The sequence below is a fragment of the Tenrec ecaudatus genome, chromosome 4 (assembly GCF_050624435.1).
Source record: "Tenrec ecaudatus isolate mTenEca1 chromosome 4, mTenEca1.hap1, whole genome shotgun sequence".
Lineage (NCBI taxonomy): Eukaryota > Metazoa > Chordata > Mammalia > Afrosoricida > Tenrecidae > Tenrec > Tenrec ecaudatus.
The window spans coordinates 144335572-144349809 of NC_134533.1; the positions used below are offsets into that span (position 1 = coordinate 144335572).

Consider the following 14238-nt stretch of genomic DNA (forward strand, 5'->3'; position numbering starts at 1 on the left):
TCCAACTGATTATTTTTCTAATTATTTTTGTGATTTCCCTTTTCCCCTTCCTTTCCCCCAATCTGTATGAGACATACTGACTGCCCTATTAGGTCTTTGTGCTCTGTCTGATAACCAGATTAAAAGGATGTTTTTTAAATTTCTGCACCTGGTTTTTTGAACATCTTGTTTCTACCATTGGAAGTTTTCATTTTTTTAACCATTATTTTTGGTTTTTCCTTGCGATTTTCAAGCTACAGAAATAACTGAAAATCAGTAAAATCTTTCAGGAACTGGAATATTTAAAGTAATTTTTTTTCATTTCAAGCAATTTTAGTTTCAAGGAATTTATCCTATCATATTATAGAGTTATACAGAGTCATGTATATCCTAACATTGTTCATAATGACAAAAAATGTTTTTTCAAGTGTTGGATTATGGTTTTTTTCCCTAATTGCATACCTGTGTTTTCTATTTACCTACAGTGAATATTGCTAATTTTTATTTAGAAAGTAAATAAAATAACACTTGCTTGTGAATATGAAGATAAGTCATTATGTTAATGAGATGATTACTTTTTGTTTCTAGGGAGAAGAAGCTGATGATGATGACATATACAATGTTCTTTCTACGTTAAAACGATTAACTTCTTTTCACAAGTATGTGCTTTTATTAAAGTACATTTAATGAATAACTGGAAACATGAAATGGACTGTATTTTTTGTTTTTGTAACATTTAACATTTATACTATTCTAGTAAATTAGAGAAATACTGATATTTTCTTTTTTCTTTTACAAATTTCTATGATATTGATTTATAGAATGTCATAGGTATAATTTTTAATTGATAGCTTTTAATAATCTTGCTGAGAATCAGAAAAATCCATAAAAGTTATTTTGTAGCCTTTTTTATATTTTCTTGTTATATTCTTACGAAGTCAATTGAATAATTTGGTTTTAACATGAAAATGGGCTCAATTCATCTGTGAAAGCAAGGTCATTTTCTTTTTTCTTTTTTTCCCCCAAACACCGTAAAATTTATTTTTTAAAATTATTTCATGGGAGCTCATACTACTCGTACACAATACACACATACATACATTGGCAAGGTCATTTTCATGCCACTTGCATGTTCCTTGAAATGAAACAGAGTGAGCTCCTTTATTGACAACTTTGTTGTCAAAAATGATTGTGTATAGTTTCATGTTAATGAATATTTAAAAGTTTGAAAATTTTTTGTAAAATCTAGGCCTTTATACATATGTAAAATTTTTGGAATTCCAAGAAAAAATAAAGCTTTTTTTTTTTTTCATTTTATGGCTTTTGAAAATGAAAGATGTCAGCTAGTGTCAACGGGACACCCTTCAGTAGAAGAACTCATGAGAATTTTAAGCCTTTCAGCCGTAGCTACAGTATACTAAAGTTTTGGGGCTTTTCTATATTTTCTTAATTTTAGGAATCCAAATGTCTCTTTTACAGCATATATGCAGATTGAAGTATGTTTTAAACTCTCGTTAGAGAGGTTGTCCACCTGTGGAATAAGACTTTTGTTTGATTTATGATTGTAGTCATCAGTTAAATGTATGAGATTTTATGATTGTTGCTTTCTTTTCATAAATTCCTAATGTCGGGTCCCTCCCCTCTTTTCTTCCTAAATTGAACACTTGAATATTTTTTCTTTTCGAATCTTTTCAGTTTTACAAATAATTTCAATTTTTTTGTCATTCACCTAGTGAAACTAAATTCAATGTTAAAATTCCTTCTACTCTAGAATAATGCTAATGCATTTTTGTTTATTTTAGTGCTCATGATCTCACAAAATGGGATCTGTTTGGTAATTGCTACAGATTACTGAAGACTGGAATTGAGCATGGAGCTATGCCAGAACAGGTAAGAGTTTATTGATCTTTTTTAACTTCCTTTTAGAAATCTATTTTTATTATAGCAATTTTTATGAAAGCACCATAGTGAGCCAATGTTACTGATATTTGTATCATAGCTTCAATTGTTTTGAAGCAAGGGATAATAAGAACATTTGTTATAATATAGCTCAAAAATTAATATTAAGGTAAAAAGCATTACTTTATTAGGAATGATGCTACTAATTATTATATTAGCAATTTCATTGTCATTGTGACATTCTTTTTTTAGCTATTAATGGTATTACACTTATTTTTTGGTATTACACATCTTAAGCATAGTAGAGCCATAATAAAATAACTGCGAGACCATTAGAAGATGATGAAACGTTTCATTTTTCTTACAGTATAAGCTGACCCAAATATCAGCCGAGGCACCTAATTTTACCACAAAAACTGCATTAAAGATGTGCTAAAAAAACTCAGCATATACACGAGAGTATATACGGTATATGCAGTTAGAGTGGATCAGGTAGGGATTCAACAGACTTTACCAAGTCTGAGAGTAGAATGTTAGTAGACTTAATCCTATATGAGAAAGGTTCTTTTTGAACATTCTTTTAGACCAAAATATCAAACTGTACAGTTAGTTATAATTTATTTATAGGTGAGCTCATGTATTCTTGTATATAATGATTATAATTTCATATTAAATGTTAACCCCAGAGCATTGCTTTATTATTGCTGATTGATTTTTTAAATTGGCTAGCACTTCATTTTATTAATCCCTACTAAAGTAATAGCTATTTAAGTAACAAATGCCCTTTGGCATGATAGATATATATTTTTTCCTGATAGAACCACCAAAACCAGACCCATTGCCATCAAATCAATTCCAACATATAGCAAGCCCTTTGTAGGGTTTCCGAAGATAACTAAAACAAACTGCCATTGAGTTGGTGCTGACTCATTGCCATCTTATAGGCCAAGATAGAACGGCCCCTCTGAGTTTCCAAGACTAACTATCAGAGTAGAAAGCCTCCTAGTCTTTTTTCCTTGGAGCAGTGAGCAGCTAGTGGTCTAGAACTGCTGAACTTGCAGTTAGCAGCCCCAAGCATAATCATTACAATGCCAGGGATCCTTGCAATTGATATAAAGAGTTAATTTATGTAATTAATGGAAAGTTTAAATATTTGAGCCTATAGCTTTTCCTCATTTATGATGGACCCTTCAACTTCCTATCCTCTCATTGCAAAATTTTCTATATCCTAAATAGAACTTACTTTTACTCCCTAGACAATACTACAAAGTTGATAAAGGAAGATATACTCCTTTATCTTTCTTTTGTTTTCCTTTCCTTACTTAGAGTGAGAAGAAAAATAGCAGGTCTATGTTTTATTAAGCAGGTTTTGGGGTTGTAACCATGCTGACACTTTTATTGTTGATCTGTTACACCATTATTGTCTTTGAGCAGACCTGTGACTGTCTCACAATGTTGTCTTTAGTTTCTATTTGGGTTTTCTGGAATTTATTTTCTCTGCATATGTGTTATTTTCTTATATGTTAATTGTCTCGACTTGGTGACCATTTTATATAACATTCACCTCAGCTTTGTTAACTCCTTACATACATCTGAGACTAATATCTGCATCCACTTTCAGTCCATCGCTACTAGATTGCACTCTTGCTCATTTTAGCAACTCAGAAAAATCTCTTTAAATACCTAATATTAGGAATCCAGAAACTCTGGGTTCAGCCAGTTCTTTACAGGACTAAGCAACCTCACTTTTTCAAAGTCTAACTCTGTACTTTCCATTAGAATCCAGAAGGCTGGATGGGTAATTAATGTAGACACATTGGTTAACCCAAAAGCAGGTGCCATATTTTCATCCTCAAGAAGCCTATACTGTTGCCTGATTGCCTGCATCTATTGCACATCTCTTCTACCCTACTTCAAACTGATTTGTTGGCTCAGCAGGAATTATTAACAGGTGGCTAATTTTTGCATCTCCAGAAATCCTGATGGCTGCAGGTTAAAAGAATCTAGTTGCTTACCTTTGGGACCTGAGCCTCCCTGAAAAAGCCTCAGTTTCCTCATCCATACAATGTTGATGTGAGGCAAGATTCCTTCACTGTCTTAAGAGAATATGGCTATATGAAACTTATATGCACAATCCATACTACCAATTTAAAATGTAATTGTCAAACTGGCTGAAGCTACTCTTGGAGGAAAAGCATTCAAAATCAACGGAATTGCTTTAATTAAACTCTGCTTTTTGCTAACCATTTGGGCCCTGGCTCTGTATTGGAACTAATATCCCCACTGACGTCACTCTTAGATCATAAAGAGCTCAGGTAACCCTCCAATTAAGTTTGAGGTAGAGATGATTTGAGAAGAAAGGCTGTTTCTATTTTAAAAGCACAAAAATCTGTTTAGAATAAATATGGTCATGTATCATAAGGCTCTGAATAATCCTCTTCAAACAAAACTTCTTAAAAAGTGAAGACTCAAGAACCTGTATTCTAAACTTCCCTGGAAGACCAAAGTCTCTCCCAATTACAGCCTGGTATGTCAAGGGGAGGAACCAGAGCAAAGATATATGCAACCCCTAGCCTGCCCCACCTATCCCCACTTCAAAAAAAAAGATCGGATTCTAGGCTGCTCCAAGAGGAAACCTGCCAGGCTGCTTCTCCCTCCAGCACTCCAGACCTCAATGAAAGAAAGAAAGAAAGGTGAGCTGACACATGTCCATGTCCACACCTGCCGCTTAGGAACACCACAAAAATGACATTGTGCTAGTGGGGGTTGAGTAGCAAACTCAAGCAGGAAAATTCACAGGTTCCCCTACCCTAGGGTTAGAAGACTCACAGCCCACTCACTGCATTCCTGAGAAATAGAAAAGATTTCATGTCAGCTGGGGGTTTCAACACCCAGCTGGAACTCTCCGGATTAGACTGTGGCAACACTTCCTCCCTCCAGCATATCAGGGGGATAAGCTGGCCCTGCAGGGGTGAAAGATTAAAAAACCTCCCTTTGGGGAAAATTAGTGTAGGAATTTGAACCTTATCTATCCATGAACCCAGGATTTAAAAAAAAAACAGCCTATCTCTTGACTCAAGCTCAGAGGGGATTAATTTAGACCCATATCTTGTTCTGATCTAGAGAGACAGTTTGGGTGGTCCAGGAGGCAGTATTTGGCTATTCTCTTCTTTCCCCCTTTCTGTTTATTTTGTTGATCATTGGCCTGCATTTCCTGAAAACTCAGGAGCTGGGATCTTGATCGAATAGTATTTAACTGTTTGGGGCCTGCTAACCCCTGCTGGTAATAGGCTAGTGGCACATGACTTAAGATACCCTTGACTCTTCAAGATCTACAGCAGTATATGAGGAGTGCCGTTCATTCCAGAGACAAAAAATACCATGTCTCAGCAGCAACAGCCAGTCACTGCACCTATGAAATGGAGAAAAATAGTACAGTTAAAGGGAATGTATGCAAATTACATGGAAGTAGAACAACACTTAAAACCCACAAAGTAATTACAGAAATAAGCAACTCAGTTTTTTTAATTCCATGAAACAAATAAGAACAAAAATAGGGCACATCAAAATCTCTGAGACACAGCAAAAACAATGCCCAAGAGAACAATTTATAGCAATAAATGCGCATACAATTTATAGCAACAAATACATCAAAAAGGAGGAGCCAGTTAAAAGAAACACCTTACACAACATTTACAACAGTTAGAACAAGACCATCAAAACATCCATAGACACTAGAAGAAAAGAAATGGGGGTTGACTAGTGCAGGAATAAATGAATCAAAAAAAAGAAAGAAATCAAGACAAGTAGTTGGTTCTCCAAAAAGATTAGCAAAACTGATAAACCACTGGCAAACCTAACAAAACAAAAGAAAGGGGAAAGCAAAGTATTATGACTAAGAAGTGAAATGGACAAAATCAAAACAACCAATTAAAATTTTAAAAGATTAATCTCACAATATTATTAATAATTGCATTCCAAAAAATTTGAAAACCTAGAAGGAAAATTTTTCTAGAAAAAAATTACCTACCTAAACTAACACACACTGTTGTAGAAAACCTTTACAGACCTATAGCACAAAAAGAAATCTGATCATTTAAAAACTCCCCAACATCAAAAAGTCTAGAAGTAGATGATGGCTCTGGACTCTTCTACCAATCATTAGAGACGAGTTATCCACCTATCCTGTACAAACTATTTCACAATATAGACTAATTTACTCCAACCTCATTTTACAAAGCTGGTATAACTCTTAATACCCAAGTCAGGCAAAGACATCACAATAATTGAAAATTATAGGCTAATATCCCTCATGAATAGTGTGGAGCTGCAATCCTCAGGGTCTGTAATTCGAAACCACCAGCAGCTCCTCAGGAGAAAGACTGGGCTTTTTACTCCCACCCACAGTTATAGTCTAGGGAAACCCACAGGGCCACCACTGTGAGTCAGCATCGGCTCAGTGGCAGGATTGAATATAGGTGCCAACAATTTCAACAAAATCCTAGCCAACAATTCAAAACATTTTTTTGATAAACCATGTTCCCCCAATGACTTAAATATATTGAAATTTTATTTAAATCTTTACCACAATCTTTAGGAACATTTTCTTCATTCTTTAATCCATTATTTACTCGGTCCCATTACCCACCCCCACCCCCACCTACCTCAGCAGTCATAATTGTAAACTATTAATCTAGTTACTGTCTCTATGGATAACCTATTATGGATTTCATATCAAAAACCATATTAAAAACCCCAATGATGATAAGAAAATAAAATAAAAACCTCAGTCCAATAAAAAGAAAACATAAATTCTCTCCCAACTGGACCAATAGACAACATCAGAACAAATGGTCAACAATGAGAAGATCAGTCCTGTGCTCACAGATGGAGTCGTGAAGAATTTAAATATTTGTTGCACAAGCCATCTCTAAAACGTTGAAGAATAAGAAGGTACACCTGATATCAAACTATGATATTTTTAATCGCCATTACATAGTTATGAAAGATAGCTACAAATAAGGAAGATTTGATACATTTGAATTAAAGTGTTGAATATTGAAAATGCCATGGACTGCCAGAACAACAAAGTTTATCTTGGAAGAAGTACTTTGAAAAAAAAAAAAAAAAGAAGTACTTTGAACATGCTATCAGGAAAGACTGGAGTAGTACTTCATGCTTGGTAAAGAATGATCAAAAAGGACGAAGACTATCAAGGAAATCGGTTCACATAATGGCTACAACAGTGGCCTCAAGCATGACAACAAAGCTGAAGCAGGTTTTGTTTTCTGTGTGCATAGGGTCACTAGGAATCAGAACTGCCTTAGCACCCTGCACACACACACACACACCCTTCCCGAACAAAAAGAGCATAAACAACTTTTCTTTCTCCACCTATATTCATTCATTCATTTAATGTGGTACCCATACTTAACTAGAGACACTCCCCTTTCATTTATAAAGAAATCTAAGAGTAGAAATATTAAATAATTTACATAAGATCACATAGTAGTGACCCACATAGTCAAAATCACACTTCTAAATGCTTTTCCTTATCTCTTCACATTTTCAAACACTAATATACTATACTTTTTATTTTTAATTATTGTAAAGTTATATGTAACATCTTTACTTTTTCAACATTTTTCACTTATATGATTTAAGGAATTCAAATATATCAATTACACAACATCTAACCCCATAAGTCCTTTAATATTAATAACATCTCATTTATTTTTTTTTGTTGCCCATGCCATCATTTAAGAACCAGATCTCAGAAGAGTGCCCTTAGATTTTTGTAGATATGAGATGTGGGTTTGTCTTCATTCTGTTAGTGTAAATTCATTTGTCCCACCACCATTTATTTAGGAGAAAATTATTTTTGCCCATGACCTGTGGTCAAATGAGTTCTTTAATATGACCTTTTGTCTTTGTATTTTTAAAAAACAGTTTGAGAAACAAATGCCCCCCCACCCCCCAAGGTCTTAGGAATTACATTTACCCCAGTTTCCTATCCAGTAGGATTTGTTACTTTTTTGTTCAAGTTTTTTGTTTTTTAAATCATTTTTTCTTTTTGTTCAAGTTGGTGACATTTCCTGAATAAGCAATAAACAACTTGTACAGTAGAACCTGGTACCTTGACGCTAATCTGTTGTGGGAGGAGCATCGAGATGCAATGTAGTTGCATTCCAAATCAATTTTTCCCATAAGAAATAACTGAAAACAGATTAATCTGTTCTCGACCACCAAGTTTTTACCCTAACCTTTGCCTTTTTATACAAAGCATTACACAGAAATTTCAAAGTACCATATACTCCAGTATAAGCTGACCCGAATATCCGCCGGGGCACCTAATTTTACATCAAAAGCTACATTGATAATGTGCTGGGAAATTCAGCTTACACATACAGTAAATAAGTTTGGAGTTAAAAAATGTAATTTAAATAAGAAACACAACATTTAAAAAGTTTCTAGCAACTATAGCATGGCCCACACATAGAGATTGTTAAGGATCTGGATCTGTGGACCTGGATATGGAGAGGGATGGAGAGAAAGTCATTCATTATTGGGAAGGACTCCCCTTCCATAAAATCAACTGGTAGCTGCTTTTAAGTTTTTTCCCTAGCCACCTGACTCTCTTTCTCTGAAAAAAAAAATCTGTCTAATATGATCTGCTCTTGGTGTTTCCTTAATCATTTTCCTAAAGGTCTTACTAAATTATCACCAACAGTATCGATAACACAGTTAACCAGTTCCATATCATAATTCTTTTCAAAAAGAAAAAACTATTTCTTAGGACTCATGTTTTTTTATCTAAAAACAGAACAAAAACTAAGAAAATTAGAGCAAAACACTTGGAACACAGCCGCAAAAGTTTTAACAAAGCCAACTATTCGAGTGACCGAACCACGACTTGCTTTTGTTAACAAACATCAAGTGAATCAGGTTGAATTCTAATGTTTTGTTTGAACTCTGATGCAAAATCTGATTATGTCGAGTACCAGAGTTCTACTGTAATTTGGTATTTTTTGTCTGACCCTGGGCTACAGCCTTCCTGTATGCACCTTAATATGATTGATAAGCACCTTGCAGTCAATGGACTATGCAGATGTAGTATCTGTAGCCAGCTGTTCAAATGAAGTGTTTGTAGCCTACCAACAGGAGATTGATAAATACGTAATTTTACTGGGAGGCTCAGAGCCTTCAAGTTGGTAAGTTGTGTGCGTGTGTGTATTTAAGGATCCCTAGTGACACGATGGGTTAAGTATTTTCCTGCTAACTGGAGGGTTTGTGGTTCAAACACATAACTTGCTCTGTAGGAGAAAGATGAGGCCATTTGCTCATGTAAAGATTTACCATTTTGGAAGCCCTATAAAAGGTGACTGAGTCATCAAGTGGTTTGTTTGGTTTGGTTTTGCTATCAGGTGTATAGATGCTGCTTTTGCCACAGATAGAAAGGAGAGGATCATAGAAGCAAAGGGAGCCATAGAATCTTTTAAGAGAGCTCTAACCAAGGGTTAAGGACAATTAATACTGAGAATGACAACAAGCCCAGAAGGTGTTTCTTGGCAGAGTCAACAGCAAGGAAGCTGAAAGTCTGTCCTGAGAGTACTGAGAAAAAGCTTGTTCTCAAAGCTGGACATATGCTTGGGAAAGTATATCTTGCTTGTTAATTACAAAGTCATCAAAAAAGAGGCAGAATTGACACAGTGGCTGCAAAAGTGGACTCAAAACGTGAGGATGGAGCAGAGGAATGATGGTGATATTAGCACAAGATAAGCAGTGTTTGGTTCTGTTTTATGTAAAACTACCTTTACAGCACCTAACAACAACAATCCTACTCTTCAGATCGCAAATGGTTTATTATACTAGCCTAGTGTCATTATTGTTCACTTTATGGACTATTTTGGGGGATGAATTTAGTACTTCTGAATTAAACCATTTTTTCATGAATGTATTTATCATCTCTTTACCCCCTTTGGATATAAAACTATATTATTTTGCATCTAAAGATTCTTTTTTTAAGGATGTTAATTTTCACTCATATTAACTCACCCTAAAAATGAGAAAGCTCTAAAAAAAATGAGAAAGCTCAATAATTGATATCAGAAGCAGAGAAGTGATTAGTTTACTCTTCTATCCTGCACATACCCCTAAAATAAACTTAATTTTTCCTTATAAGGTTTCTTGCATGTATATTTTTAAAAATGTATCCATTGGTAATTTTTGAATTTTTAGAATCTTAAAATTGGTCTTGTATGTGTAAATAATATACATCTACACATTTTTATATATACGATTGTTTCCACATAAATTCCAGTTTCCAAATTTAAACCGTCTTGGATGATTCCTTGATCTCTTCATTTTCATGTTTCTTTTCAGTTTCATTTTATAAAACAACTCATCTTCAAGCTATGTACTATTGTTAGCCTTGGGTTAATAATTAAACTTCCAATCAGATAAGCTTTGAAGAGAAAAAAGTAATAATTAAAGAAAAATCGTAATAGCCACCTTATATTGGCTAAGGTAGTGTCAGCTGCTAAGTATAATTAGGGGAAAGGTAGAGCCACTGCTTAGGAGGCCCAGGATCTCCTTGGACATGGATGCTTTGCTGACAAGCAGAGGGAAAAAAGATGGAGAAAATATTCCTGTTTCTTCACTATGTTCATCTGAAAATGTGTGTTACATATTTCCCTTTGCTCTCAGGAAGTGTTCTCACTCATGGAAACTTGGACAGGACTGATTCCCTCCAAGGTCACTAATGTTAGTTATAACAGAAAGAATGTAGTGCTCGTAGGTTAGGACAATCTATTTGGCTGTTTCAGTTCTGTTATTGACTACACTTTTGTTTCCTCTCTGCTCTGGAAAGATATGGTTGCTGAATAACTACATCTGGATAAGTTAGGATAACATTTGCTGGCATACAGGATAAAATATCAAGATGACTGGGAAAGCTTATAAGGAAGGGCTTGAAATTTGCCTTTGACCTATCAGCTGTACCATATAAAAATTGTAATAATTACAAAGTGTTTCCAGTTAATTCAAAATAGATCATGTGTATACCCAAGTATCTCATAACCAAGAAATTTCTGTGAACTACAGACACACAGTTTGGAGAATATTTAGTATAGGTAAATAAAACCTGGAGAGAAAAGGAATTATATTTGTAAAGACTAAGATAAGTGATGACCAAGTTAAAAAATTCTTCAACATTACTCTTTTCCAGATATTAATTTCCAATTGAGTTCTGTCAAATTTGTCACTTTTTAAAAAATTTAACGATCATCTTGTCTTTTCCTTCTATACAAATAACCTCACTGATATACAATATTAGAGGTTACAAATAATATCTTAGGACTATTACATTACCATTATTGAGAAATCTCTAAATAAAATTAGCTATTTATTTTGCAACAATATCCATGACTATGCTTCGCTTGCTTTGTTTTTGACATTCTGACATGGATCAATCATTTAATTATTATGTTTAATAAAACTCTGGCATCACCTCATTGGGTTTGCATTAAAAGCAGTACCACTCATCACTCCAATTACAATGTGCTATTTTTAGTATTGAGTGGGTGCCCTGGAATTCTCTTTTTCTTTCAGTGATCTAAAACAAAATTTCAAAGTATGAGTAGTCTTCAAAATGTTCATGAAAAGTGCATATTATGAAAAAAAACAACTATGTCTGTAATTTTTTTCCCTTTTTTGCATCAAAATAAACTCATACTAACTTGTTTGAATAAGATCTAATTTGAAGCACCAAGAGGCGTAAAACAATAGTTTGAAAAGAGCACTTACTAAACAACATAAGTTCTGCTAAAATAGAAACAACAACAGTCATCAAATTTTTGGTGATCAATAATGCTTCATAAGATGTTTATGAGAATAATCTCCCAAAGAAATATGCTGTTAGATGGACATTGGGCCTCCACTGAAGTACTGCCTCAATGCAAGAACACTTTTTTTGTTCTATTAACCTGGCATTTTATGAGGCTCACCTTCCCAACATGATCGCTGAAGACAACGCGGGCGCATAAGCAAATGTGGTGAAGAAAGCTTACGGTATTTGGCTTTCAAAAGATACAGCACCTGGGGTCTTAAAAGCTTGAAGATAAGTAAGTGGCCATCACCTGAGAAGCAACAAAGCCCACATGAAAGAAGCGCACCAGCCTGTGTGATCACAAGGTGTTGATAGGATCAGGTGTCAGGCATCAAAGAACAAAAAATCCTATCATTGTGAATGAGGGGTAATGTGGGCTGGAGACCCAAAATCAATCTGTAGGCAACTGGACATCCCTTTACAAAAGGGTCCTGGGGAGGAAACAAGCCAACCAGGGTGCAGTATAGCATTGATGAAGCACACAACTTTCCTCTAGTTCTTTAATGCTTCCTCTCCTCTGCATGCCTCCCCCACTATCATGACCCCAATTCATTAAAATATGGCTAGACCAGAGAATGTACACTGGTACAGATAAGAGCTGGAAACACAGGGAATGTAGGATAGATAAATCCCTCAAGACCAAAATTTAGAGTAGCCATACCAGGAGGGTGGTGGGAGAAAGGGGAACCGAAAAATTATATACCTATAACCCCCTCCCACGGGGATGGACAACAGAAAAGTAGGTGAAGGGAGACATCAGTCAGTGTAAGACATGAAGAAATAATAATTTATAAATTATCAAGTGTTCATGATGAAGGGAAGATGGGGGAGGGAGTTGAAAAAAATGAGAAGCTGATACCAAGAGCTCAAATAGAAAGAAAATGTTTTGAAAATGATGATGGCAACAACTGTGCTTGACACAATGGATGGATGTGTTGATTGTGATGAGTTGTATGAGCCTCAATAAAATGATTTTTAAAAATTAATCTGTTCTGGTTTTAAGAATATACTTGACAATGTAGAAGATAAAACCTCAGTGGCAGACCATCCACGTCAATTTGCAAGGATGTTCATGCCCCAATTAAAAAGGACTAACAATTACAGTATATACTCGTGTATAAGCCGAGTTTTCCAGCACATTTTTAATTCCGTTTTTGTGGTAAAATTAGGTGCCTTGGCTGATATTCGGGTCGGCTTATACTTGAGTATATACAGTAATTCAAAGAATAGGCATCATCCATAGACATCGCAATTGTTTCAGCTTACATGATTCTGACTGAAAAATTAGACTTGAACAAACATTTTATTTCTATGAGTACTAAAACTATTTGACCCAGATAAGAGCAGAGCTTTCCATGGAAATTTTAATCAATTGGGATTATCAAGATCGTATTACTTTTCTGGAAGAACTGTAATTAGAGTTGAAACATGGGTTTACCAGTATAAAACACAATCAGAGCAATGGCTCTCAAAAAACTGGAAGTGGGGGCAATGAATGTACAAATGTGCTTTACACAATTGATGTATGTATGGATTGTGATGAGGTGTATGAGCCCCTAATAAAATGATTTTTTTTAAAAGCTGATAACAAGGGCTCAAATAGAATGTAAACATTTAGAAAATAATGATGACAACATATGTGCAAATGTGCTTGATATAATTGATGTATGGATTGTGATAAGAACTGTAAGAGCCCCCAATAAAGTAATCTTGGAAGAAAAGAGCATGAAAAAATGTGCTTGATACAATGGATGAAAGTATGGGTTGTGATAAGAGTTGTATGAGACCCTAATAAATGATTAAAAAAACAATAATGGCAGCACATGTACAGATGTACTTGATACAGTTAATGTGTGGATTGTTATAAGAGCTGTAAGAGGCCCAATAAAATTATCTTTTAATAATAAAAAACAACTGGAAGTAGTTAAGTCAAAGCAAAAGTGGACTAGTCCAGGAAAAGGGTCATGACAACTGTTTTGAGAGATGATGAAGGCATTTTGCTTATTTTCTGGAAGTCCAAAGCATAGTAACTTCTATATCAGCTGACTGTATATACTCGAGTCTAAGCCGACCTGAATATCAGCCGAGGCATCTAATTTTACCACAAAAACTGCATTGAAATGTGCTGAAAAACTCAGCTTATCCACGAGTATAATCAGTAATATAAAAGTCTTTTGAGAAAGATAGTCAACGCTTTAGCAACAAAATTCATGAGGAAGTTTCACTAGAGAGCTCCTCTCCACCATAACAATAAGGGGTACCCCCCATAAAAACCGGAATTATTTTTCAAAGCTTTTATTTTTCTTTTAAATTAAACAATTTTATCGCCTTCAAAGTAGTCTCCATTACACTTAATACATTTGTAAAATCTGCGGTTCCGTTTTTGGAAACTCATTTTTGAAACTAATGTTTTTGGATGGGTGACAGCACCTCCCTCGTTTTTTTCTTCACCTCTCCTATGTCGTCAAATCATT

The 14238-nt window shown here is 34.8% G+C and overlaps 1 protein-coding gene across 3 annotated transcripts in view; it reads left to right on the forward strand.

Annotated features, from left to right (window-relative positions):
* Window positions 1-14238, forward strand: part of STAG1 (STAG1 cohesin complex component) — a 390900-nt gene that overhangs the window by 324372 nt on the left and 52290 nt on the right. For all 3 annotated transcript variants that reach the window (XM_075546879.1, XM_075546878.1, XM_075546877.1), the window contains 2 exons: window positions 568-638; window positions 1782-1869. In XM_075546879.1, coding sequence (XP_075402994.1) covers window positions 568-638; window positions 1782-1869 — 159 coding nt within the window. The remainder of the gene's footprint in view (window positions 1-567; window positions 639-1781; window positions 1870-14238) is intronic.